At 43.0% G+C, this 25,851-nt stretch overlaps 1 protein-coding gene across 1 annotated transcript in view; it reads right to left on the bottom strand.

The window, feature by feature from the left end:
* COL3A1 (collagen type III alpha 1 chain) overlaps window positions 1-25,851 on the bottom strand; it is an 89,434-nt gene that overhangs the window by 5,068 nt on the left and 58,515 nt on the right. The window contains exons 16-48 of the mRNA XM_066612003.1: window positions 25,314-25,412; window positions 24,960-25,004; window positions 24,749-24,847; window positions 23,927-23,980; window positions 23,288-23,395; window positions 22,422-22,475; window positions 22,203-22,301; window positions 21,033-21,086; window positions 19,277-19,375; window positions 18,876-18,929; window positions 18,711-18,764; window positions 18,163-18,216; window positions 16,494-16,547; window positions 16,074-16,118; window positions 15,320-15,418; window positions 15,114-15,221; window positions 14,051-14,104; window positions 13,114-13,167; window positions 12,971-13,024; window positions 12,152-12,205; window positions 9,894-10,001; window positions 9,651-9,704; window positions 8,995-9,048; window positions 7,988-8,149; window positions 5,851-5,958; window positions 4,888-4,995; window positions 4,345-4,398; window positions 4,085-4,192; window positions 3,418-3,471; window positions 3,216-3,323; window positions 1,729-1,782; window positions 1,410-1,517; window positions 167-449 (exon numbers count right to left, since the gene is read on the bottom strand). Coding sequence (XP_066468100.1) covers window positions 167-449; window positions 1,410-1,517; window positions 1,729-1,782; window positions 3,216-3,323; window positions 3,418-3,471; window positions 4,085-4,192; window positions 4,345-4,398; window positions 4,888-4,995; window positions 5,851-5,958; window positions 7,988-8,149; window positions 8,995-9,048; window positions 9,651-9,704; window positions 9,894-10,001; window positions 12,152-12,205; window positions 12,971-13,024; window positions 13,114-13,167; window positions 14,051-14,104; window positions 15,114-15,221; window positions 15,320-15,418; window positions 16,074-16,118; window positions 16,494-16,547; window positions 18,163-18,216; window positions 18,711-18,764; window positions 18,876-18,929; window positions 19,277-19,375; window positions 21,033-21,086; window positions 22,203-22,301; window positions 22,422-22,475; window positions 23,288-23,395; window positions 23,927-23,980; window positions 24,749-24,847; window positions 24,960-25,004; window positions 25,314-25,412 — 2,758 coding nt within the window. The remainder of the gene's footprint in view (window positions 1-166; window positions 450-1,409; window positions 1,518-1,728; window positions 1,783-3,215; window positions 3,324-3,417; window positions 3,472-4,084; window positions 4,193-4,344; window positions 4,399-4,887; window positions 4,996-5,850; window positions 5,959-7,987; window positions 8,150-8,994; window positions 9,049-9,650; window positions 9,705-9,893; window positions 10,002-12,151; window positions 12,206-12,970; window positions 13,025-13,113; window positions 13,168-14,050; window positions 14,105-15,113; window positions 15,222-15,319; window positions 15,419-16,073; window positions 16,119-16,493; window positions 16,548-18,162; window positions 18,217-18,710; window positions 18,765-18,875; window positions 18,930-19,276; window positions 19,376-21,032; window positions 21,087-22,202; window positions 22,302-22,421; window positions 22,476-23,287; window positions 23,396-23,926; window positions 23,981-24,748; window positions 24,848-24,959; window positions 25,005-25,313; window positions 25,413-25,851) is intronic.

Here is a 25,851-nt window from a genome sequence, read left to right as displayed (position 1 = left end):
CACTGCACTCTGGAAAGATGGACTACTCCTTCTGGAGGAAGGAAACTTTAAGATACAATCTATGGAGTGGCAGCAGTTCTGTGCCTCTTATTTAGTTCTTCCTGGACGATATAATTATTATGATGTTACTTCACTATGATCTAAATAAAAATGTAATAAAACATACCACTTGGAAATTCAGGATGGCAGAACTTTAGGTCCCTACAGGTACGTGCTGGGTTCTTCTGTGAGCCATCAGGGCTTACGATATTTTCAATCTGGCTATTAATAGATTTCAGTGAAGATATAACATCAGTCATGGTGATTTTGTCATCCGATGGCTCGTCTCCATAATAGAATTGTCCTTTCTCACCAGTGACACCTGCAACCTCAGCACCACCACCACAGCATGGGCCAGGAGCTCCAGGTTGACCAGGAGGCCCTGGTGGACCAGAATGACCAGGTGAACCCTATAAAACAAAGTAATAACAACGCCCAAATACATCAACATTGGGTCCATATCTATATGCAAAGTAAAGGAACAATCAAGCTTTGCTGGCATGGTAAGGCAAAATCTGATGCCAATTATCATCACAGAAGTGCGGAATCAATATTGATTCCTTTTCAATAGAATTTTCTCATGGTTGTGAATATGATTATTCAGACAGAAAGAACTGGTATTTCCCCAGTAGGGTTGTGTTTGTGATATGTGAACAACTGTAATTTGTTCAGTATTACTGAAAACAGTGAAAAGAATGTGACCTACTTCACAAGCAGGGTAAAATAGGCAAGAACATTTTTGCTACCTGACTTGAACTTTAGGAACACGCTGAGTATATGAATCTAAATAAATCATAGTAACGGAGCAGTGAGGTCAGGCCGAGGAACCTTCACCGGTGTCCCAGATGGTCCTGTATGCACGTGTGACCATCATCATCAGTTCTTGGTAGATAGCTAGCTAGTTGGATGCTGCCGCATTAGTAGATGCTGGTACCATCAAGTTTCTATTTCAACAGGAATGGGGTGGTAACAATGGCTCTGTCTCCCCTTTACAATATTGACAGAGAAATTTTTGGTCAGAATGCACCACAAAGCTAGGTGTGCTTAAGCAACTATAAATTAGTCGCTTATATCCCAAGTTCCTTTCTTTAATTAAAGGAGATTCTTCATGAAGTTGTTTCTGTCAAGAGAAGGAAATGTTGGGGTAGAACCTACTGGCTTTAAGTACAGTAATCTCTGCCAGATTGCAGCCATTATTTTTGTCACTTTTTATTGAGTTCTGATACCATCTAAACACAGATTTCATTTTGCTTTCTTGAATTTTCACTCTTCTTTGGCTTGCACTAAGTTTCCTAAGTGCAGTGGCAACTAGAATATTGCTTTTAAGAAGATGGTTCTTTTCACATCTCAAGGAGTGTTGATTTGCTTACCGGAGATCCAGATTCACCTCTGTTCCCTCGAGGACCTGGTGGACCAATGGGGCCAGGGTAGCCACTTGTACCAGGTTTTCCAGGAGGACCACCTGGTCCAGGGGGACCCTAAACAGAATAAGAAATAAGATGTTGTTTGCACTATTCATGTACTCTGAAATGATATACACATTTAGTTTAGACATGGCTATCATAATGATATGAAATATTACTTTTACCTTAGAACAGATGCAAAATTCGTTAGTTCTTTCTTAATAGTCTAGCCATAATTTGAACATGCATTGCATATAGTTTAGATTGAATAGGGAGGCGTACTTACTCTAGCACCTGCAGGGCCTGGACCTCCACTTGGACCTACGGGACCCAGGGCACCCTGTTAAGACAATGACATATAGTCAAATCCAGAGATGGCATTCTTCACTGTATTTTACAACTCTACCTTTTTTCTTCTCATTCACTAGTATTCATTACTACGCCATATGGTGATGACTTTAAAAATGGCACAGATTAGCGTTGGATAGATCTAATAATTACTATTATCCAATAAGTTCAGTGGAAACTCCAGGCTTAGATACAGTATGCCCCCAGTAGCTGAGGGACCAATAGCTCAATTGTGGGCTTCCCAGAATAATCCAGTTGGCTACTGTGTGGAAAAAAGTACCATATTTTTTGCTCTATAAGACGCACCTGACCATAAGACGCACCTAGTTTTTAGAGGAGGAAAACAGGAAAAAAAATATTCTGAACCAAATAGTGTAATAAAATATGTCTCTCCGCTGCTCTGTTTCCATGCTCCTTAGCATATTTTACTACCTCTAGTTTAAAAGGAATTTTATATGCTAGCCTTTTCTGCTTTATCATCCTTGCACTGGTAGAATGAGGTACTGTAGTATTTTTCTGCAAGTGCATTGTCACTAAGCGCTGAACATTTGCATTACAATTTGCATTTGCATTTGCATTACCATTGCATTTGCATTTGCATTACCATTGAGCGCAGGCAGGACTTTGGTCAGGGGCAGAAGCACCTGCCAAGGAGGCTCTGCTGCCCTGAGAACGCCTGCAGCTTTGCAGTATTTGCTCCATAAGACGCACACATTCCCCCCCCCCCACTTTTTTGGGGGAAAAAAGTGCATCTTATGGAGTGAAAAATACGGTAACTGAGCTAGATAGACATTGGTCTGATCCAGCAGAGCTCTTATACTCTTAATACACAAAGAGCCCAATCCTGTCCCCTAACGGAATGTGCACTGTATGCTGTGGTCAACATGGCCCAGGAGAGCTAAGTAAAAATCTTTTTACTTATCTCCCGATAGACTGCCTGGCCTCCAATGGGTCTCTTTGGACCTACTGCAGCCATTTACCTGGCAGCTGGCGCAAGTCTGAGGGGCGTTGGGGGTGTGTCAGGCCAGGAGAAGCGGGCTAGGATCTTGGTGTGCACAACTGCCATTGAGATCCTCCCTTCCTGCCCTCGAACCACCCCCTGCCCATACCAGCTAATTACCAGAGACATACCAGAGACAGATTAGAAAATTGCAGTTAGGTTTATAACTTCATTTCTGGTTTTCTCAACCAAAATATGCAACTGTTTATGAGTTTCACAGTGAAATTGGGAAAAATTTTTTTTTAGTACATTTAGCCATTTTAGTACAATTCTGTAGGAATTTCTGATACTTCAGTGTGACTTACTTCTGAAAAGACATGCATCAGATAGCAAGCATTGCATGTTACTGTGCTTTCTGCTGGGATTATGCTGAAAATCTAGCATTTTTTCCTCTGACACAAATCAACCAAGTTCTAAAGACTTACAGCTGGACCAGGGGGTCCTGGGTTACCAGGGAAACCTCGATGGCCCTTCATTCCATTGAGACCACGTTCACCAGCTTCACCTTTGTCACCACGTGCACCAGCAGGACCCTTCAGAAACATATTGATGGAAAGTTAAAACACATTTCAGATTAAAGAGAAGTTGTAACATACAGTGAGTGGAAATTCTGATTGGGAGACTTACAGGAGCGCCACGAGCACCAGCAGGGCCACTGGGGCCAGCAGGACCAGCTGGACCCTGTAGGAAAAGAGCAATGAAAATGCATAAGGGGCTAAAGTCACACCAGAGTCCAACATAATTTTTTCTAGATATTAATCCATGTGTTAGAAAGGAGACAGAATATCAGCATAACAGCCAATATGCCCTTAAATTTACCATCACACATAATTTGTAAACGCTGCCTATAGGAGCTTCTACATCCCATTTCTTTTCACAAAAACCTATAGTCTAGTGCTTTCCTCTAGATTTAGCTTTAGGGGTTGTTATTGCCACTCCCCCAATACCTTTGATACCATCTCAATTGGCAACCATCTCATTTGGAAACCTTGGAAAATCCAGGATCGCAAATGGGTTTTAGATGCATGCGATTACGTTTGCAGTTGTTAAAGAATGGGAGCAAGAGGAATTAGTTCATCTAAATGAATTCCAAACGACTAACTGAACAAGCTAAATCTTTTAAAGGAGTCTCTTCTCCTCTGCAGCATTGCTGTTAGTTTGTTTCTCTTTATAAGGTTAAAAAAGGGCAATGTTATCAGAGGAAGGTGGAGAAATGCCACTCACTGTTAGTACTCCGCCTTTTTGCCACTGCACCATAAACACAATAGGATTCAACAATTGATTTTATACTTACTGCATGTCCTCTGTCACCATTTTTTCCAGGTGCACCAGGATTTCCTGGGGGACCAACATGACCAGGGGCCCCAGGTAAACCAGGGGAACCATTTTCACCACGATCACCCTAGGGAGAAAATTATCAGCATCAATTAGCATTTATTTAGTAAATTACGGTGAGTTCAGTGCAGGTCCATGCTAGTATTGATTAAAGTCTTGCCGTAGCAACCACAATTATTGTACACCACACATATATGTGCTGATGAGGTGGTTTCTCACCTTTGGTCCTGAAGATCCATCGCGACCTGGCAAACCATCTGATCCAGGGTTACCCTGGGAAATACAAAATATTATATGTTAATATGAACATAAATCCAAAGCTATGGAAGAAACCGACAAATGGAAAAACATAAACTTTGTATCGCCACAGTGTTTCTAAGACTGGTCACTCATTATATGACCTGTTCAAATATTTGGGTTCATCATGGTGACAACAACATGAGGCTATGTTTTCTCTGTAATAATGGGCTGTCACAGATGTGTCATAGGTAGACCTTTCATATCACCTGAGAATACATTGTTTTTTCAATGGAATCGTTCACACATTCGATTGTCCCTCACAGTAACCCAGCATAGAGAAATCAAACAATATGGATGGATGTGAATTAACTTTCAAGAATCAGGCCTCACTAGTCTATATACTGGCTTACAGGGCTGACAGATACATGAATGAGATTTTCTTCATTTGGTTTGCACAGTATTCTTCTATGGGCAATCAACATATATCTCTGAGGTACAACAAATGTGAAATCATCTGCTCACATCTCTGCCTGATTCTCCAGGTGGTCCACTAATGCCAGAAGGCCCTTGTGGACCTGGTGGACCTCGTTCTCCTGGGGCACCATTGATTCCTGGCTTGCCATCTTCACCCTAAATGGGAAAATGAAAAATCAATGGATGACATGCTTCTGTTGTAAATGATACCTAATAATGCATTCATAAGTAATCCTTCAGAAAATACATGGCATCAGAAAATGTCCTTGAACAATTCATTCCTATTAGATGTCCACACTTTTTTGCTGTTCCCATGCTATTTCATTTCAAACAATGGTGATAGACAGAATAGGAAGATTTTGAAAGCATGCCCATTTTAATAGATAGTTTTCACACAAACATTAAATTATACATCTGCTGCAAGGTAAACAGACTTCAGATCATATACCAAAAATCCTACTGAATCTAGAACCCTGACATTTTGCAAAACCAAGAGTTCTGTTGAAATTAAGGCAGAACAATGCGTTATAAGAAAGGCAGGACTAGCAGAATAAGGAAACTTTTTATTTCCGATCCACGTTCTCTTCCCTCTACAAGTGCAAATTTTTGGGCAGCACTCCTCTGTCTGTCTGTCTGTCTGTCTGTCTGTCTGTCTGTCTGTCTGTCTGCATGCCTGCCTGTCTGCCTGCCTGTTTTTAAATAAAAAAAGTTCTGTCTTAAGGGAGCTTTCTTTAGAACTATTAGCACAGTCAAATGAAAGGGTCCAAATAATTTTTATATAGACCATTACAATGTGACACTGGCAAGTTTTTTTTTGCAAATAAATTTTGGAGTTATTTTTTGCATTGTACATATAAGCTTCTCATCAGGTACGTCCCATAAATGTACAGGACCTCCTCAGAGTATTTACAAAGGCAGGACATCTCTTTTTTTAATCAAGGTAATTGAAACTAATGTTTATTTGACACTGTGATTTTAATCCTGGATTGCTTAAAATAACACAAGCTTTACCTTTGGACCTGACAGACCAGCAGGGCCTGGTTGACCTCTCATGCCTGGCAATCCTACAATGCCACGTTGTCCAGATGGCCCCATAAGTCCTGATGGACCTGGTGCACCCTATAGGAGAAATTAAGTCCAAAGAAAGAAATATTTCTTAAGAAATGCTTTTAAAAAATAAGACCATCAAGGTCATATGAAGTCTCTAAGGGTACATATGATAGCCTGGTTGTAGCATCATGTGTCTACATAGAGTCTTTATTTAGTCCTGATGGCCCTACCATTTTTAAAAATCAAGATATGGTAGAAAAAATATTGTCCATGGTATGGGACATATTTTCTAGTTTTAAGAAACAGAGGACAGCATCAAGAGAATAGCATCAAACCATGGTAGAGACATGGGCCCACTAAAGACAAATTCATGGTTCATTGTTATGAGAATGAGAGCCCGATCCTGTGGTCCGCGCTGTGGCTCCGTGGCACGGACCACAGTCGCAAATGTGCCGTAAGTCATGTTTGCAGGGCTTACTGCCAGGCTCCCGCCGGAGCTAGCCCAGCTCCGGCCGGTGCTGAGCCAGCACGCGGCGGGCGCCCAGGTTCCACGGCTCAGCGGTCTCCCTGACAGACAGGCTGTGGAACGGGAGATGGGGGCTTGGTTGAGGCGTTCTGGGGATGGGGGAGGAGTGGCTGGGGGCACGGAGGAGGCGTGTCAGGGGGCGGGGAGAGGCAGATCCGTGGAGCTGAGCTCCACAGGATCCAAGGCACTTGGTCAGGGCTGTTCTCCCTACACGAGCGCCTTTACTTTAGTGGCGACCAAAAGGTCGCTGCTAAAGTGAGTAGCCCCATTGCGGGGCTGCTTCCCTTACTAGGGGGAAGGGGACAAATGTCCCTTCTCCCGAGGAGCCTCCCGCGGTAGCGTGGGAGGTGCAGGATCCTGCGGGAGCTCTCTGTGGAGCCGCCGGGTCCCGGAGTTCTGGGCGGCTCAGGATTGGGCTACACGCCTCCTCAAGATTTTGGTTCATTCATTTTCCTTTCTCTCTTGTTCTTCTCCTTCATGCACAAAAGATGATGAGTGAAATCTTCCGTGCCCATTTTTGAAGTAATCAGAGTTCCCTGTATGTTCCCATTAGGGGAACTGTGGTTTGTTTAAACTACGATTAGTTAACAAACCAAACAGTGGTTTGCTTCAAGTAACCATAGTTTGATCAAACTACAGTTTGAATGTAATGGTTAACTGTGTAACTGTGGTTATTCAAAAGCAAAACAAGGCTTTCAGTCTCCTCCTCAGGCCCACTGAAGAGAAGGCTCATGCAGATAAGTCACAATAATCTTAATCAGTAGCTTTCAAATTTGCAACCGTTATGCGCTGGGAATGCGATCCTCATCCAAACAGCATCCAAGTGTTCCACCCAGGGGCTGCGCAAACTCCTCCTCATTCAAGGGACGGGGATGCTCTGGGCAGTTATGTCTGCTACCCAGTGTCCCAGAAGGCTGCACAATAGGACATCCAGGCAAATGGATGCATCCCTGAGCATCCATGTCCCCTAAACAAGGAGGACTTCCCATGGAGCCCGGGCAGAACAGAAAGGTCTGCTAACAGGGCAGATGGATCCTCCCAAACCCTGAATCTGGCCCACAGGCCAGGGTTTGAGCGACCCTGATATAAATAATTTAAAAGATGGCTTGGATTATCATCTGACTGGGTCAAGGGGTTGAAGACAGACGGCACTAAAGAAAAGCTGTCCAAACTTCCATAGGGCTTACAGAAAGGGCAGGGGGAAACTTAACTATTGACAGAAGTGTCTGGGAAAGGGAGAATGCTGAGGAGGTACAGACTGAGAATTTTGGTAAAAATTCTTTTTTGGCTATAGCTGGAAACTGAACTTCAAACTAAGTCTATTCATAGGACTCAGTTTTTATTCCTTATGACCTATAAAGATGCTGGAATATATCTTTGTTCAATGTAAGCTTTTGTAACATTTTCCCATATTCATCAGAAGAACTTCTAGGACCAGGTAGCTGTAAGCACTAGTTATTTATCATCTACTCATATAGATAATACAGGTCAGTGCGTGAGATCAACATAATTGCAATTTTGAAGTAGCAGCAACGAGAAAATGCAGGAAAACAGGAAATCAGCATTACTTACTGGTTCTCCTCTTGCACCTGATGGACCCTTTTCACCAGGCGAACCAGGCTCACCTTTTGGACCTGGGCTACCTGGGCTACCAGAGGGGCCAGTTGAACCAGCTGGACCAGGTGGGCCATCCTTGCCTGCGGGACCTGAGTTGCCAGGTGGTCCAGGGTTGCCCTATAAATTAGTATTTTTAAATGAATACAGAAGTACAGCCTTTGAATTCACGCTAGAAAAAATTACCATTAGAATTATCAGAGGAATGAAGAACTTTTGTTACAAAAAGCTGTGATAAATTTGCTTGGCCTAGCAAAAAGGAAAAAAAAGGAACATTATATAAAGGAACATAAAATGTACATTAACTGTACTCTACACATACATTAGAGAAAGCCAAAAATATAGAGAAGATGGTTTCCATGTTCTTTATTGCTCATCAATATGGTTGGTCTAGTTTTTTTACAATAAGTAATGGAAAAATCTTAAAACATTTGATAAAATCAAATCAGCTGATCAAAAATTCAAAAGCCATGACCAGAACACACCATATAGACTTTAATATGACCTGGGTAAGAGGCACTTTTTCCAGTGGGTGCTCCTCTTTTATTTAGCAGAGGGATAGTAACTGGCTCTTCTCACCCCAGCAGTTGCCTTTTCTAGTGGCTGCCTGCTGGTATTCTTTTGCATCTTTTTAGATTGTGAGCACTCTTGGGACAGGGCACCATTATTTGATTTCTCTGTAAACCGCTTTGTCAACTTTTAAATGAAAAGTGGTATATAAATACTGTTAATAATAATTTACACATTGATCTTCAGTGCAATGTGTTTTCTCATTCACTTCAATAGAGGAGGCAGAATCATGTATGAATAATTTTGTCTGTCTGCCGCCTTCATTGAAATGAATAGGGACAGTTATGTGGATGGAAAAGGAAGCTACTTGTGTACATTAGAGCAAATACTTGAAAGCCAAAGAAATTGAAGGCATATAATGGTATAGTAAGAACTAAAAATATAGTAATTCTTACATTGTTACCAGGAGGACCAGGTAAGCCACGACCACCAGGAAAGCCAGCCTGACCCTAAAACATACATGCAGTAGAAATACCAAGTCAAAAACATTGCTAAACAAATATGGAAAAGTGGAATACAAGAACCTGGCATATCCATTGCTCTATAGGTAAACCCCCTGGACTTGACAACAATATTAGAAGGCAGAGACAAAATCCCCACCATTGCAGGGCAATGAACTCAAACAGTTAACATGACCACAATACAATGGTCAACATATCACCCAAATACTAATTCTAGAGCATCTCTGTGCAATAAGGGGCCATGCTGCAAAATATATATTTTTAATATATTTTGAGATACCTAAACATAAGACTCAGATAGGAATACTTGCAAAGAAGAGGTGTAACTATACAGTACATCAAATGTTAAGCCACTGGCATAGATACATGGTCAGAGAGCTTTCAGAGCCCAAAAGACAGTTGACTTGGGATACACCACGCATTTTATTTTTGTTTTATAGTAGAAAAAAATGATTTTTTTTCCTTGTTTTTTTTTCAATTTTTATGTCCCATCATGGTTTAGAGACCAGATTGTTTCATATCTTGCTGGAGTTCAAACATGCAATCTCCTTACTTGAGGACAATGGAGAGATCAAAAAAGTAATACTCACTGGAGGACCTGGAGAACCACGCTCTCCTTTACCCCCTTGTGGACCAGATGGACCCTAGAAAGGATGCAAGTATGTTACATGGTTATAGTCACACACACACACACACACACACACACACACCAAAACACAAGAATTTCCATGTGATCAGTGTATTGATAAAATTTATTGTTGAATTATCCTTGTTGAAGGACTATGAAATATTCAAAATAATAGAGTAGAATATATATGTCATTGAATACTTACCGGTGCACCAGGGCCTCCTGGCGGGCCTCCAGCCCCTTGGGGTCCAGGTTCCCCTCTTTCACCAGCAGGGCCTTTCTCGCCTTTTCCACCAGGTTCTCCATTTTGTCCCTGTGTGAAAGCAAGTTGTTTATACATTTAATGCTTTAATATCTAATGAAATCTGATGAGCTTTGTTTTTGTGAAGTCTTATCAGGAACAAGTGTAGAAATGTCAGAAATGCTTAAAGGACGCTAGGATTCACTAGCAAATTCAGAGCCCATTTCATTCATATATATATACTGCTGGAACCTTCTGAAAGGCACTTCTGATTTAGCGAAAAACTGGACATTCCTTTCAGAAGGTTCCAGCAGGCCTTCTGTGCAGCCTCCATGCACTTTAGAAGGTAAGCCAGAGGTTCTGAAAGGCACATTTTTCAGCCAAGTCTTTCCACAGATTCCATTACCCATGAAAATCTGCATCCACAGAGGGTCCTCCACAGATAGCGAGGGCCCACCATATTGCAGTATACAGATCACTACAGTTCTGTCAAAGTGAAATCACAGTGATATGAAAAGCTGTAATTTCTTGCTCAAGAAACAGAAGTAAACATTTCACAATTATTGACAGATATTTCTATAAATTTATTTTCCCCCCTGAAAGCTGGTTTCAAGAGGCCCTTGGCAACCTGAATTTCATGAGCACCCTCCTATCTGGGCTGTCCTGAGAGAGTCACTCTGACACCACAATACAAAGGTTATGGGCACAGTTATAGTTTCTGGATTAACCTCAGATGGACCTGGGTCCCAGCCATTCCCCAACCATGCTAGCCTTTGTCTACCTCTGGCAAAGCACAGGCGACAGTGCAGGTAAAAGAGGAAACAATTACATTTTATTTTTAAAATCTGAAATCAGTTATTTGGGAATGGTCCCTTTGAACTGGTAAAGGCCGCTCTAGTACATGGAACTGCCTCTGAAGACGGTTCAGAAACTGCAATTAGTGCAGAACGCAGCTGCCCATGTGGTTGCCGGGGCTTGTCGGTTTGACTCAGTTGGGTCACTTCTCTGGTGCCTATACTGGCTGCTGGTTAGTTTCTGGGCCTAACTGAAAGTGCTAGTTTTGACTTCTATGGCCCTATACAGTTCGGGACCAGGATATCTGAGGGACCACCTCCTTCTATATAATCCTATCCGAACTCTATGATCATCAGAGGGGGCCCTTCTGACTGCCACCAGCAGAGGCGAGGGGCGTGGTGGCTAGAGGGCGTTCTCGGTGGTGGTTCCATGTCTGTGGAATTCTTTTCCCCAGGAATTAAGAACTTCTCGCTCTCTGGAAATCTTTTGGCGGAGCCTTAAGACTTTTTTATTTCAATTGGTTTTTAATTGCTGACATGCTGGGCTGGCACACTTTTAATGAATCTGATTTAAATTGGTGATCAATAGGGGTTTGGTTTGTTGGATTGTTTCACAGCCCAATCCTAAGGGGCAGCCCAATCCTGAGCTGCCTGGGGCGCCCCCGCTCGGTGGCACTATGAGGGCTGCCGCCGCATGCAGCACCTCCCGTGCTACCGCAGGAGGCACCTTGGGAGTAGGTGCCCAAAGTAGTAACCCAAAGGGCGCCGCTAAAGTAAAGGCGCTTGTGTAAGGCACGCAGCTTCCACAAGCACCAAGGATCCTGTGAAGCGGAGCTCCATAGGTCCTCCTCCCACCCGCCCCCAGGCATGCCTCTGGCATGCCCCCCTTGTCACGCCGGCCTCCCTGCCCCCTCTCCGCGTCACGCCGGCCTCCCCCCTCCCCGGAACGCCCCCGTCCCCACCCCATTTGCCATTCCACAGCCTGGTGGTGGCAGGCACCGCCGAGCTGCTGAAAGCGGGCGCCCGCTGGGCAGTGGCTCAGTGCCGGCCGGAGCTGAACTACTTCCAGCGGGAGCCCGGCGGTAAGCCCCACAAACATGCCTTACGGCACATTTGCGACTGTGGTCCGCGATGCGGAGGCACGGTGTGGACCATAGGATTGGGCCCTTACCTGTGTTAGGTTTTAATGTTTTAATATTACTTTAATCTTTTATTGTATTGTTCTATTCCTTTTTATTGTAAACCGCCTTAGATGCCCCATTGGATGGTAGAAAGAAAGAAAGAAAGAAAGAAAGAAAGAAAGAGTTGGAAATCTACATGAGTATGGGATAATAATGATCTTTCAGTTACTTCCTCTCTAAAGAGAACAAGCAGAGTTACCATAGGTAAAAAACAACAAAAAGTATTCTAAAAATTCTGCAAACTTACTGGAGCTCCAGGGAAGCCAGCAGGACCAGGAGGGCCTTGCTCACCTCGATCACCCTGCAAATATGACAGAGGGATGAGAATAAGAAAAAAGTAGCTTATGTGCTTGGGATATCCTGTGTTTACAGAATCCTACCTATTCTCTTGTCTCATGCATAAAACAGCTGAAAACAAAGTCTTGGAAATATGAGATCTCATTCCACAACTGGGTTCATCTTGTTGCTTATGTTGCCTGGGCAAGGGTTGTAAAAGCCAGGTTGCCACCACTCCTTGGCACTTGATTGCTCTACACATGGATTGCTTTTTCAAGTACTGTAGTCCTTCTTTCTATATACTATAGAAATACATAGTATATATACTATGTATATAGTTTTACTCTATATTTTCATAATATAGTCGTCCGTCCCCCCCCAAAAGGAAGGTGTTCTGGAGCCATTCATAGATCTAGATTTCTACCACACTTACAGCCCAATCCTATCCCCACTTTCGTGGGAATAAGCCCCACTGACTCCAATGGGACTTACTTCTGAGTAGACATGCATAGGATTGGGCTATAAGGCTGCAATCCTAACCACACTTTCCTGAGAGTAAGCTCCATTGAACAAAATAGGACTTCTGAGTAGACCCGGTTAGGATTGTGCCCTCAGACTTTCTACCAGACTCAATAAGTAATTTCAGTAGTACTATTGCTCTGTGAAGTTAATGGATTCTATCAGGCTACATTGTTTTCTTGAGAAATTTGTTTTAGAAGAGAGGGGACTCGTTCCAAACACAGAATAATCTAGGGTTACATTATGATGGCAAATAAAAAGCAATTCTTACGGGGCCACCACGGGGACCTGTTGGGCCATGAGGTCCAGCTGTGCCGGGCTCTCCCTGAAAGAAAAGAAGAATACTTATGTCACAATTTGACTTTCTAAAACAGCAACAGTTAAAACACATACATATTTTAGAATGACCAGTACCTTATCACCAGGTTGACCAGCTGGACCAGGAGGTCCAATGGAACCTACAGGACCCTGCAAAATTAGGAAAAAGACATTATCAACAGGTAATGTATCAGGCAATCCATAAGCAAACTCTGTAATGCTAAAGTGTTCTGAATACTCTTTGTTATACTACTGTGTTTTGATTTTGCCTGTCTAATATGGTATAGGTTTTTTGTGATGCTGAATAGACACTGGCTGACTGTTTGATGAGAACTCTGATGGGACTGATGGGTTTGAAGAAGGAACTGATGGGTTTGATGAACAATCTGCTGATATTTAGATAATATAACATGGATGTTTGGAACTGAGTGGAGGATCCGTCTCATATATGTCTTTATCTGTTAATCATGCTAGTTTAGAACCAATTTTGGTGACTTATGTACGACGAGAGAAAAGGGGTGGGGAGGTTCGCAAAAGAGGGGAAGGACAACTCTTGTAAAAAGTCCAAAATTCTTTCTAAGATAGCTTGGAAAGACCAAGTTGACTATGATGTTAGGGCTTCAGTGAGAGGAACTCACTGACTGCTCATGGGAATTTTTCTCTGGCATTGGTTCACAATGCATAGCCTCCATTAAACCCACATTAATGATTAAAGTGGATAAGCCAGAGGGAAAAAAGTCCAGATCAATGTATTCATTTAGTTCACCTTTCACTCTTTCACCTTCCTCAATGAACTGCTTTTGGAAAGTCAGTAACAATCCTTATTTTCAGCTCAGTATATGCTCTGCCATATTCAGTTAAATGGCTTAGGTTACAAACCTACCCACAATTGCCTAGAGCAAATCCCATTGAAATTAATGAGACTTACTTCTGCGTAGGCATTCATAGGATTAAGTAGGTTGTTAAAAGCCTGGCCTATTGACCAAGATATAAAACATGGATATACTCAAATGACATGATAGGTTATACTCACTCGAACGCCATCTTTACCAGGTAAACCATCGGCACCTCTTCCACCAGGTTCTCCCTGTTAAGCAGAAGACAAACATATTTGCATAGTACAAAAATCAGCATTACTGCAACTGTTTCTAATATTTCTAAAGCACCAATAGTCTGTGAGCTGCACTCAGTTCCATTCTTAAGGACAGAATCCTAACTGGCGTTCACACCAGGTTTTGCTGTGCTGGCCTAGGGTGTTCCAAAAGTGCCATAAAGTGTTCTGCTACACCTTGAGAGTAAGGAACACCAGTGAGAAGGCCTGTGGTGCCCAACTGGCGCTGGATTTAAATGGACTGCCAGATGGAGCAGGTGAGCTCCCACGGGGCAGCACAGGGGCAGGGGGAGGGCAAAATGGGTGCAGGGAGAGAGGTGTAACGGGGTGGGGGAGAGCAGGGGGCAGAATCAGTGGCAGCAGGGCATGTCATATCCTATTCCCCCTCCCTGGTTCTAAAGCCCGACACAAGGCTTCTTGGACTTGCATCAGCTATTTTGCTGGCGTGCATTTGAGTAGCCCCATTGCGCAGGCTGGGGCTTTCCCCAGGGTAAGAAGACAAATGTCCCCTTATCTCAAGGAGACCTCCTGCCTGCTCCTTCCCAGCACGGGATCCAGCATGGTCTGAGCAGTCCTGCTGCTCAGGTTGTGGTTAGGATTAGGCTACTGGACTGGTTTTATATAGTCTATTATATAAATATAATGATGAAACCTAGTCCGATTTTTTATTTTGAAGCGAATCCTATTATCTTTAATGAAAGCATCTCCAATTACATCAACTTAGACTAGAAAGGAGAAGACTATGCTAGCTCAAGATCCCACCAAAGATTTTTGCATGAGGAGTATGGCCTTAGATATAGGTGGTATGACTTTCAGAAAAAATGAGTGCCTACAGTTTTTTATGCCCCCATCTGGAAACTGATTTGTAAAAAAAAAAAAAAAACAGTAATCAGGTCAATGCTGCACCCAGCTATCCTGCTGATCTTCATGATTTTAGGATGGTATGTACTATCAAATTATTGATGCAAATATAAAAAGTTGATACCTTGTCTCCCTTGACTCCAGGACCTCCAGGACCTCCTCTCTCTCCTGGCATTCCTTGTAAACCTGGTGGTCCCATACCCCCAGGAGAACCTGGAGGACCAGCAGGGCCCTAGAGGAAATGATTGAATAAGAGTCAATATGAGAACAAAATATAAAGACTTGAAATGAACATGAAGGATGGGCAAAATACAATAAATCTCTAAGTACCTTTCCACCTTCAGGTCCAGCAGGGCCAGGTCCACCTCTAGCTCCTGCAGGACCTTGAGGACCTGGTGTACCTCGTTCACCTGGGATGCCGTTTTCACCCTGATGAAAATAAAAACTTTTTAGATTTGTGCACTCTAAGGCCCAATCCAGATGAATGCATGCCAGCTGACTACTGGTGTGCACTGTCACAAATGTGCTGTAAAGCATGCCTGCAACCATTAGCACTGGCCCAACGCTGGAACTGGCCCCACGAAAGCCAACCCACAATGAGCCCACGCTGAGCCAATGCCAGTCAGAGGCTGGCGAACCACCGCTAGAAGCTCTGGCTGAAGCACCTGGCAGCAGAAAGGTGTTTGGAGGCAGGGGAGAGGTGTTCCGGGGTGGAGGGAGGCAGGGGAAGGCAGGGAGAAGGTTTGACAGGGGAGGGAACGGATGGGAGGTGTTGGGACCTGCAGAGCTCCACTCTATTTGACCAAGAGCCCAGTGTCGGGTCTCGTGGCCCAACATGAGGTGTCTTTACTCTGCGCCAGCTAAATAGCTGGTGCAGAGTCAAGTAACCCCATTGTGGGGCTTCATCCTTACCCGGGGAAGGGGAAGAATGGCGTCTGCCTGGCATGCTCAGGATGCCACAGCAGTCATTTTGGCGCCATGGAAGCCCCGCACAACGGGCAGTTCAGGATTGGGCTGTAAGGCTCACATGATGCATGCTTTTCTCATTTCTTGTCGTTAAGTATCATGCAGAGGCAAAATTTACCTTGACTCCTGGGGGCCCTGGAACTCCATTTTCACCTCTTGGGCCCTGTAATGAACCAAAGGAAGGCAGGTTTATATACATATTTTCAGTTTCAGAGTAATGTTCTAAAAGCATATCACCTAGGAACTTGGGTATATAACACATAGTCAGAAATCATTGTAGGAAATGTGAAATTTAATTTGTCTCCCTGAACTATATTTGGATAGAGGATTATATTTTACTGCTGGAACAAGTGTTGCCAGTTCATAATGACATTTAGATTTTTTTGGTTTGTCACTCAGACTGAAGAGCACATATCACAGAATGAGAGTTACTAAATGTCACTCTTCACACCAAGCAACACTCCATACCTATTCATCCATGTTTTTCATATGATTTCTTGAAAAAGAGAGTTGAGGAAGATAAGAAAGAAGAGCTTACTGCTTCTCCAGGCTTTCCATTCTCTCCAGGTGGTCCTGCATTGCCAGGCAGTCCCTAAAGAGGCAAAATTACTATGTGATATATGTTCTCATATGTTTTCTCTACACTAAAAAGAATAACTTCAGGGCTTTTCCTGAATTTCTGTGATCCGGAGTCATACCCTTGATTCCTCTGTCCCAGGAGTCCTCAAACTGTGGACTGTGACCCACTTGTAGGTCACAATCCAAATCTTGGTTGGTCTCAGGACCACATTGCACCCCAGAATGCCTTGCGATTCTGGCTAGCACTGGTTCAACCCACTTCATTGGAAGTACTGTGCCCCAGAATGCCATGCAGGTGGTGTTGCATGGGACACAACCCAGAAATGGCAAGGCATTATGGGATGTGACACAACTACTGCGGCTGACAAAGTGGGTTGTGGCAGGAAAATGTTTGAGAACTGCTGCTCTAACCCACTATGGTCTGCTCTGATCGGCAGTGGATCTGTCTCAGCTACATTGGATCATTTGACTGGAGATGCCAGGGTTGGAACATAGGAACACATGGGTGCAAAGTATATGTTCTACTCCTCCTTTTGTATGCTAAAGGCACAGGTAACTTTGGCAAGGGTTATAGCACAGTTGTGGAAAAACTGAACAAGATTGTTCTCCTGTTGTGAAGTCTGAAGGTAACATGGAGGGTTCTGCTGTATAACAAAGCATTAATAGGAATTCTAAGAAAACTGAAAAGTATTTCTATAAGATGGAAAGCATTTCAAGGGGATGGAGAGTTTATGGTTTGCATGTCTTTACAAATCATTTATATGATCAATTCTTGCAGATGAGCAGGAACTAAATTTGTTAATTTGCTTATCTCTCTCCTTGTTTAATAAGACTAACCAACAGAATGGTTATACTGAACAATGAGGGGTACAAAATACAGTTCAGCTAAGATAATTTATTAGTTCTTTCCTGGCTGAGCTTTCTGACTCTGACCTAGGCCACTTAAATTCCACTGACTGCGATCAAATTTAACCACGCTGAGTCCAGGATTGCAACCTCCAACTTCACAATGCGATTTAGGGTGCAATCCCAAAGGTTCCTTAGGCCGGCCTGGCATAAGTCCCTTGTGCTGGCTGACAAGTGTCACAAAGTGTTGTAAGGCACTTCTCCGATGACTCAGGAGGAGAGAGACTGGCACATGGAAGTGCGCCGGCCTCCATAGACCACCCAGGCCCTGCAGAGCTGGTGGAGGGATAGGTTCGTGCCAGTTTTTCCAGGCTGGCACAGGGGTCTGGGGAGGGTGGGGAGGTAGAATGGAGGAGTTCTGGGTGAGGGTCAGGATCCAGCACTTGTGCCGGATCCTAACCCTGGTCCTGGGCAGCCCAGAGCAGCTTTGGGCTGCACTGACCTGCATCACCTGTTGAGGTGGTCATAATCAAGTAGCCCCACTGGGGCTGCTGTGGCGTTACCCGGGGTAAGGGGAAGGAATTTCACTTGCCCCTGCTGAGCCCCAACCCCCTCTTGTGTACATGGAAGGCCAGCCAGCCTCCCTGTTCCAGCAAAGGATTGGGCTAGCAATATCTCTATGTAGGAAACAACTTCCATATTTTACTTCTGCTAAGTTTCTGACAGTTTCTAAATGGGACAAAAATGATTCAAAAAGCAATAAAAGTCAAATTACAATATACCTGGAAGCCAGGTGGGCCTGCTGATCCTGGTTCTCCTCTTTCACCAGTGGGACCCTAGAAAAAGAGAAAAAAGTAATTATAAAACATTGCTGTTGCATGATGCCATAATATTAATAGTGTTTTTTGTTTCCCTAACTTCCTTGGGTTGTGTTAAAAAAGAGAGAGAGAGAGAGCTATGCCAATTAACATAAGCAAGATACAGTAAAAGTTAAAATGGTATTCTAAAAGGATCAAAGTTGTGATATGCAAGCCCATCTTCAAATTTCAAATGCGCTGAGCTACAACAAATTATTCCACCCGAAAAGATTATTCTGTCCCTCTGAAAAGAACTCATATTGTTTCTGAGCCCATTCCGAAGTTTGGGCTTTGTTGCCCAATGATGGAACTCGAATACTGTCCCCGTCCCCCCCCACAACCAACAGAGCAGATATGCTGGTTGCAACTTGTTTTAGTCATTGCTTTTTTATACTAATGGCAACTAGTTAGCATGTTTGTTATGAACTCAGTAAGAAAGTATGACCTCATTTTTCAGAATCTAATTCACTTACAGCTGGTCCTGGAGGCCCTTGGGCTCCTGCTTCACCATCTTTTCCAGGCAGTCCCTGTGAAATGATAAGAAAAGCAGCTAGTTATGCATCAACGTAACACTTACAAAGATAAAAACAGAAGGAGGAACAATGTGTAATTACGAAAGATAAAGTCATTCTACTAACCGGCCCACCAGGGGGTCCAGCAGAACCTCTTTCTCCATTTTTACCTGGTGCACCCTAAAATGATCAAAGATGGCACAGGTGAAATACATTCTACTAGTTTATTATTCAAGTTAAGTGATAACAGAATCACAATTACAAATCTTAAACCCCAGTTTCATATTTTACAATGGTGATCACATATGTAGTATCATGTGAAAGGTCAGGTCTCCTGTTATTAGCCACATCAAATGTAGTTAATAAGCTCTTCAAAGGAAGCTTGACTTTTAAGACTACTGTTAATGTACTGTACTTGGCACATGGAGCTCCAACAAGTTTCTACAGGTTACCCATATAAATTCACCACAAGTTATGGAAGCTACAAATATGGTCAGCAAAAACTACGTTTTGTACATTGTACAAACCTCATTTCCCTTCGGACCTGGAAAACCCATCACGCCTGGTTGACCTCTTGGACCAGCTTGACCTGGAGGGCCACTTCGCCCAGATTCTCCTGGAGAACCCTGACAAAAACAAATGGCAGTTAACAACAGAGATAAAGATACTGGAGGGGGGATGGGGGATGACGGACACAACTAATGATCAACAGAGAAATATCAAAGATCATGGGGACTGAAAGTGATATTGCGACTTAAAACTGAAAAAGAGACTATATTATGATTATCCTCATGCTTTTTCAAAAGCAAAGCTGTTTTAAAAATTTACAATATTGCTTAAAATAAATCAGCTAAACAAGAATTAAATGCTAGTTGCAATTATAAAATCAAATAACAGCCACAAGTACAGCAGCACTAAAAGAGCAGCACATATTCAATTATATATTAAAAGGTTTCAGTGTGACCTCGATTTAATGGACAAATAGGTGGGAAGGAATGTCCATTACTGCCAAAAGTCAATTAAATTCAAATGCATTGAAACAAATGAAATGTGCATGAGCAAAATATATGTGATTAATTTCTAACAAAGCAGAAAATTAAACAAATTAACAAATTTGTTGTTTTTGAAGTCTGCTAAATCAATGTCCATTAAATTGAGGATTCACGGCACTTCAGAATCTGGGCTCTACCACTAAGAAGGTCCCATCTCACATACAGTTAGTTCTCTATCCGGTTAGGTTTCTGGAAAACCTAGTGGATACTGAATCATTGAACCTATTGGGAAAATGGGATTAGGTGCCAGGGGACATTTTTCACCCTACACACTATGACCTTTAAGAACCTGAATCTTAACTTGAAGTCTATGGGGATGGGTGATATCAATGGCTCATTTACATCTCAACATCTGATGCTTCCTCCTCCATGCTGGATATCCCTTGATACGTTGAAAGTTGTAGTGATGGCTATTTCTTCATGCTGGCTATCCCTTGACTCATTGCTGGCCCAACATTAAGGTGTCTGAGTTCAGCAGTGGGGAGGGTGTTGCTTCACCAGTCCTCCTCCACCTGTCTCTTTCCCTTGGCTTGCCCCAGCCCCAGCCCTCAGGTAGCCTTCCAAAGAACTCTCATCATTAGCCTCTCATCTTCACCAGGGTTGTGAAGATTCAGCTGGAGTCCCTAAGATGGTGCCGAAGATGGTGGGGCAAGTCTGGAAGTGGACACAAATGTGTCTGACAATTCTCCACAATCCTACCACCAACCACCATTTGATGCAGCACCAGTACAGTATTAGTGGATAATGAGAACAGAGTCGAAGATAATGAGAGGTAGGTGGCAATTGTTCCCCTTGCAGATAAGCAAATTCGCAGATAGTGAATTTGCATATAAAGACTGTACGTATTTGCCAATTTGATGTTTCACAAGGGCATGGCAGAGAACATGCCTCTGATGCTGATCTTAGATGCCAGTCAGTTTCCCATGGAAGCAAACGAGTTCCAAGTTATTCAGAAGTAACACAAAATTGAAATCACGTGTCCTGCTCATTGAGCCCCAGACAAAAATTTGGTGGCCATATTTTGGACCACTTCAGGTTACCAGAATGTCTTGGAAAGCAATTCCATGTAGAACAAATGAACATTATCCAAATAGATTTGGAAGAGCTCTAACTAGTCTAACCCAAAAGCATAACAGTGAATTTACATTATCTACTACATTTATCCTAATGCAGCCACTACAAAGGTCAAGTGTGGCAGCAAGAGCGGCATATAATTATGGTATTTACATACAGCAGGGCCTGGCTTTCCATCTGATCCTGGGCTTCCGGGACTTCCTGTTAAGCCCTGTATGAGAAAATAAAAACAATATTTGTGTAAAAACCACATCTTACGAGAGAGCATTTGAGGGACCGGCTTCATTTTCTATAAATTACAGCACTGATTTAGAAAAAAAACAAACAAACCTGGACTTATTAAAGGATAAGCAAGTTTTGGATTAAATGCTGGGACATGGAAGATGAATTTTTTTAAAAATTCTTTCTGTGCAAAACTATTTGAACAAATGTGTTTTCAACACCAAAAGTAATAAACATGTTTGTTAGAAGGAAACTAATCTGACATTATTTAGGGCCCAGTCCTATCCTCTCTTCCCTCCTACTGATGCAGCCATGTGAAGAACACACACACTGCATTCAGAGGTGGGGCAGGGGTGACCCAAGGGCACATGGGAGGAAAGTATAAAATATTTATAGATACCTCTCAGTAAGCCCTGGAACCTCCTATAGGTCTCCTTGGTCATATACCACCATTTTTGGTGGTGTATGTCCGTGGAGAGAAAAGTGGCGAGGAGGTTTGCATTGAAGGGCATAGGATCCGGTGTGCACGATTGCCACCAGATCCACTTCTGCTGTTGTAATGCTCCCTACCCAGCAGCCCAGGCCTGCAAAGGACTGGCCCGTTAGTTACTTTGATCAAATATACAAATTAGAAAATACAGAGATGTGATGAATGGGTTGACTAGTAGCAAAAGCACATCTCGGCGTTACAGAACGTAATAAAAATAACCCTGCTGGATCAGGCCATCTAGTCCAGTTTCCTGTACCTCAGTGGCCCACCAGATGCTTCAAGGAGCACACAAGACAGCAAGATACTTATATCCTGTTGTCATTCCCTAGCATCTGGCTTTCAGAGATAAGATACCTCTAAAACCAAGAGGTGGCATACAGTCATCATGACTTGTAACCTGTGATGAACTTTTCCTCCATAAATCTGCCCAATCCCCTTTTAAAGGCATCTAGGCGAAGTACTATCAGAGCATCATGTGGCCAGGAGTTCCACAGATTAAGTACACACTAGGTAAAGAAAGATGTCCATTGCATTCTTTGTTGTTGTATCAAATGAATGCAGCCATCCCTAAGGCTTTATTTGCATTTTCCATATCCTCCAAGGATTCACACTTACTCTCATTCCTGGAAGACCAGGACCGCCATCACGCCCTGGTTCACCGGGAAGACCTCTTGGTCCTGTAATGCCTGGACCACCTCTTTCACCAGGAGGACCCTAAAATTACATTGAAACATATTATAATACAGTACTATTAATAAAATGAGACTATAAAATTCACATGGTAATCTGAAAAAAACAGAAAGAAAGCATTTTAACTAGAGGAAACCATGCTACCTTTTCACCAGGGGCTCCATTACTACCAGCAGGGCCACGGAAACCAGGTGCACCCTGGAAAACCAAGAAGCAGAAAGTTTAATTTTATGGACTAAAAAGCAAGGAAAGCATCTTGAACCTTTTCTAAAGGCTGTGTTGAGAAATAGGCCATATTCCAAAAAGGGCAGTCAGAATGCATTTTCAACCTTACCTTAGTTCTACGGTGTTCCTGTACTAACATTGTATATGATTTTTGCTAAATTTCATAAGAACATAAGAAGAGCTCTGCTGGATCAGGCCAAAGGCCCATCTAGTCCAGCTTCCTGTATCTCACAGTGCACACCAAATGCCCCAGGGAGCACACAAGACAACTGGAAGAATAACTACTGCTGCCATTTCATCTTGACTGAAAAGAAACCCAATTTCATATTTGTTGGGCGGATTCTCATGACTGCCTCTTACTTTGGTCCTAGACTATATAACTGAAAGGACCACTTCACTTTTCTGCTCTGCTACTAACTGTTTGTATGATTGTTGAAAAATCACATAGGCTGCATTCTAATGAGGAAAAGGATTATTAGCTATTATTCTCCTTGATTCACATTTTTCTGAACAGTCCCAGTTGGCCTCAATCCAGGTAAATCCCAGTGAAATCAGTGGAACAAGCTGCATACAACTGAAGGCTGCAATGTTCAACAACCTTACTAGTCCTACTAAACACTGTGGGACGTAATCCTGAGTAAGTAAGTGTACAATTGTACTGCAAGTGTCATTGCTTTAGGTAGGATTTAGCTACAACTAACTCTAGCTTGATTCAGGCCATGGTATGTAGGGAACATCCCCCCTTTTAAACCCTCTGTTTAAAACCTGATATATTGACTACTGACCCTTTCTCCTGGACTTCCAGGAATACCATTTGTACCAGGCTGACCAGCTGCTCCCGCCTTGCCTTCTTCCCCTGGGGGACCAGCAGCTCCAGGAATGCCATTTTCACCCTTCAAAGTGAAATAAACATATTATAAATGGGAAAATATGATGCCATTTCAAAGATAACATTCCATTAAGGCAGCCATTCCCAAACTTACACTGCTCAAGGTGCCCTTCTTTCATGGTGGTCTCTTCTTCCCGGATCTCCCAGGATCCGCCATCTTGGATTGTGTGACATCTTATGCAATCCAAGATTATGGCAACCAGGAGAACTGAGAAGAAGAGGACAAGGAACAGGTGCCCCTGTGCTGGGAACAGGTGCCCCTGTGAATCTGCCATGGTACCCTCAGGTGCTGCAGCACACAGTTGGGGCCCACTGCATTACGGTAAAAGTCTTCTGAGCATGATTTGCGGGTTTTCAAATGAGAGTTTGTTCCACCCTTTCAAATTTGAAGTGAATCACAACATTCTTTCTCAGAGAAGGATCTGAGAATATTTGGGGGAAGCCATTGAGTTTCTATAAAGCAAGAACAATTTCTCAGGGTTCTCTTGCATTAATGCATGTGAAGTCTACCAGGACAGTGAAAACAAACACTTACCCGCTCGCCTCTTGGTCCTGTCTCTCCTTTTGCACCGTTCTTACCAGGTTCACCCTGAAGAGCACATGGTGTCATTAAAATTCTGTGAGTAGACTTCTTAAATATGAATGGTTAAGTCAGATGAAATGCAGGTCACTGCTCTGTTTAGGGTTATGCTTGCCACTGAACGCAAGGAGGTCTTATTATCTTTTCATTTTAGACATTTCTTAATTAATGGCTGGCAGTTGCATGCAGTTGCATCACCGAATTGCAGTGCAAAGTCCAAACTTGCACGTGTGAATGAGCCACCATAGCTCAAACACTGCAGCAGAACTTTCATGCCACAGCTCCTCAAACACAGCAGTCAGGTCACACATTCCATTATAACTTGTAAGACATGAAGTGTTGTTGTTAAGAATATTTAAGAGTAAGCATGTATAAGAGTAAATTCTCTCTCTCTCTCTCTCTCTCTCTCTCTCTCTCTCTCTCTCTCTCTCTCTCTCTCTCTCTCATTCATTGTTATGATGCTTGTTTCTATTGTGTTTATGTATTTTATTTTATGTAAAATGCATTTTATTGCTGTAAGCCACCTTGAGCCATACATTGGAATGGCAAGATAGAAATCCCTTAACAAATGTGTGTGTATATGAATAAGCAAATCAATTAATAGGTGACAGCTTACAGATCCCATAGGGGGAATAATGAGAATTATGAAGATCAGGTGTTAGGTGCTTGTTTCAGACCACATTATTCTGCCAAGATGCACCCAATAAATCTATATGGGGTTGCGGATTTTGATTGTCCTGTGCTTGATTGTCAAAGAAGAGCCAGCAAGGTACTTACAGCAGCACCTCTTTGCCCAGGGACTCCGTTAATACCAGGGGGACCAGGAGGACCACGGCCTCCACTTAGTCCAGAAGGGCCAGGAATGCCAGCAGCGCCCTGTGTTGAAACAAAAAGCAGTCAAATGAGCAGCAGGAAATGATGCTGAGCAAAGGGGCAACAGGGCTTAGGTAAATTGCAGTGCAAATATGGTATGTACTGGGATACTTACTGGTGGACCTTTTGCTCCTGGACTTCCATCTCGTCCACTAGGCCCCTACAGAGATAAGTAATCATGTTGACATTCATTATAATGGCAGCATGGTTCAATGATAGAACACTTGCAAAGTCAGAAGTAGAAGATCCTAGGTTGAGTCTCTGGCATCTCCAGGTAGGGCTGGGAAAGATGCCAGAAACTCTGGAGAGCCATTGCTAGGCAGAATAGACAAATACTGGGCTAAAGGGACCAACAGTCGGACTCAGTACAAGGTACAAGTACTAACTCCTATCAACTTTTTAAAAATAAAATACATGTTTGCAGGTCAATAAAATATTTGCAGCTTTGCCAAGGACAAATGATACTTACAGGAGGACCAGCACCACCAGGTGAACCTTGAGGACCAGGTTCTCCTCTTGGACCAGGAGGCCCACTAGAGCCTGGGGGACCGACAGGACCATTTTCCCCCTGTAATTCAGAGAGTATGAGATCATTTAAAAAATGAACATATATTGCAGTGATATCTTATGCATGTCTACACAGATTTCAGAGTTCAATGGGGCATATTACTAGGCAAGTGCAGTAGCCTGGCTAGTATATTAACATGGAAGAAGCCACAGCTGAGGGCACATTGCAATACACTGCTGACTATGCTTCTTGAACTTCATTGTAGCCAGTGAACATGTTCCAGTGTGTGCCATGATCTTGCAAGTGTTGCTGCTTTTTAGCATGCCAGGAAAACTTGCAGAGAGAATAGAGAGAATCAAAAGTAGATCGACACCATCAATGTACATCCGTTGTATATTAGTATAACTGTCATGACATCCCTCCAAAAAGATTATGAAAATTGAGGTGATCTCTAGTTGTCAGGATTCTCTGGGAGGAGGGAATGAATATTAAACCAGTC

The sequence above is a fragment of the Tiliqua scincoides genome, chromosome 1 (assembly GCF_035046505.1).
Source record: "Tiliqua scincoides isolate rTilSci1 chromosome 1, rTilSci1.hap2, whole genome shotgun sequence".
Taxonomy (NCBI): Eukaryota; Metazoa; Chordata; class Lepidosauria; order Squamata; family Scincidae; genus Tiliqua; species Tiliqua scincoides.
Note: the sequence above shows the minus strand (reverse complement) of the source record. Positions and strands in the feature narration are given on the sequence as shown.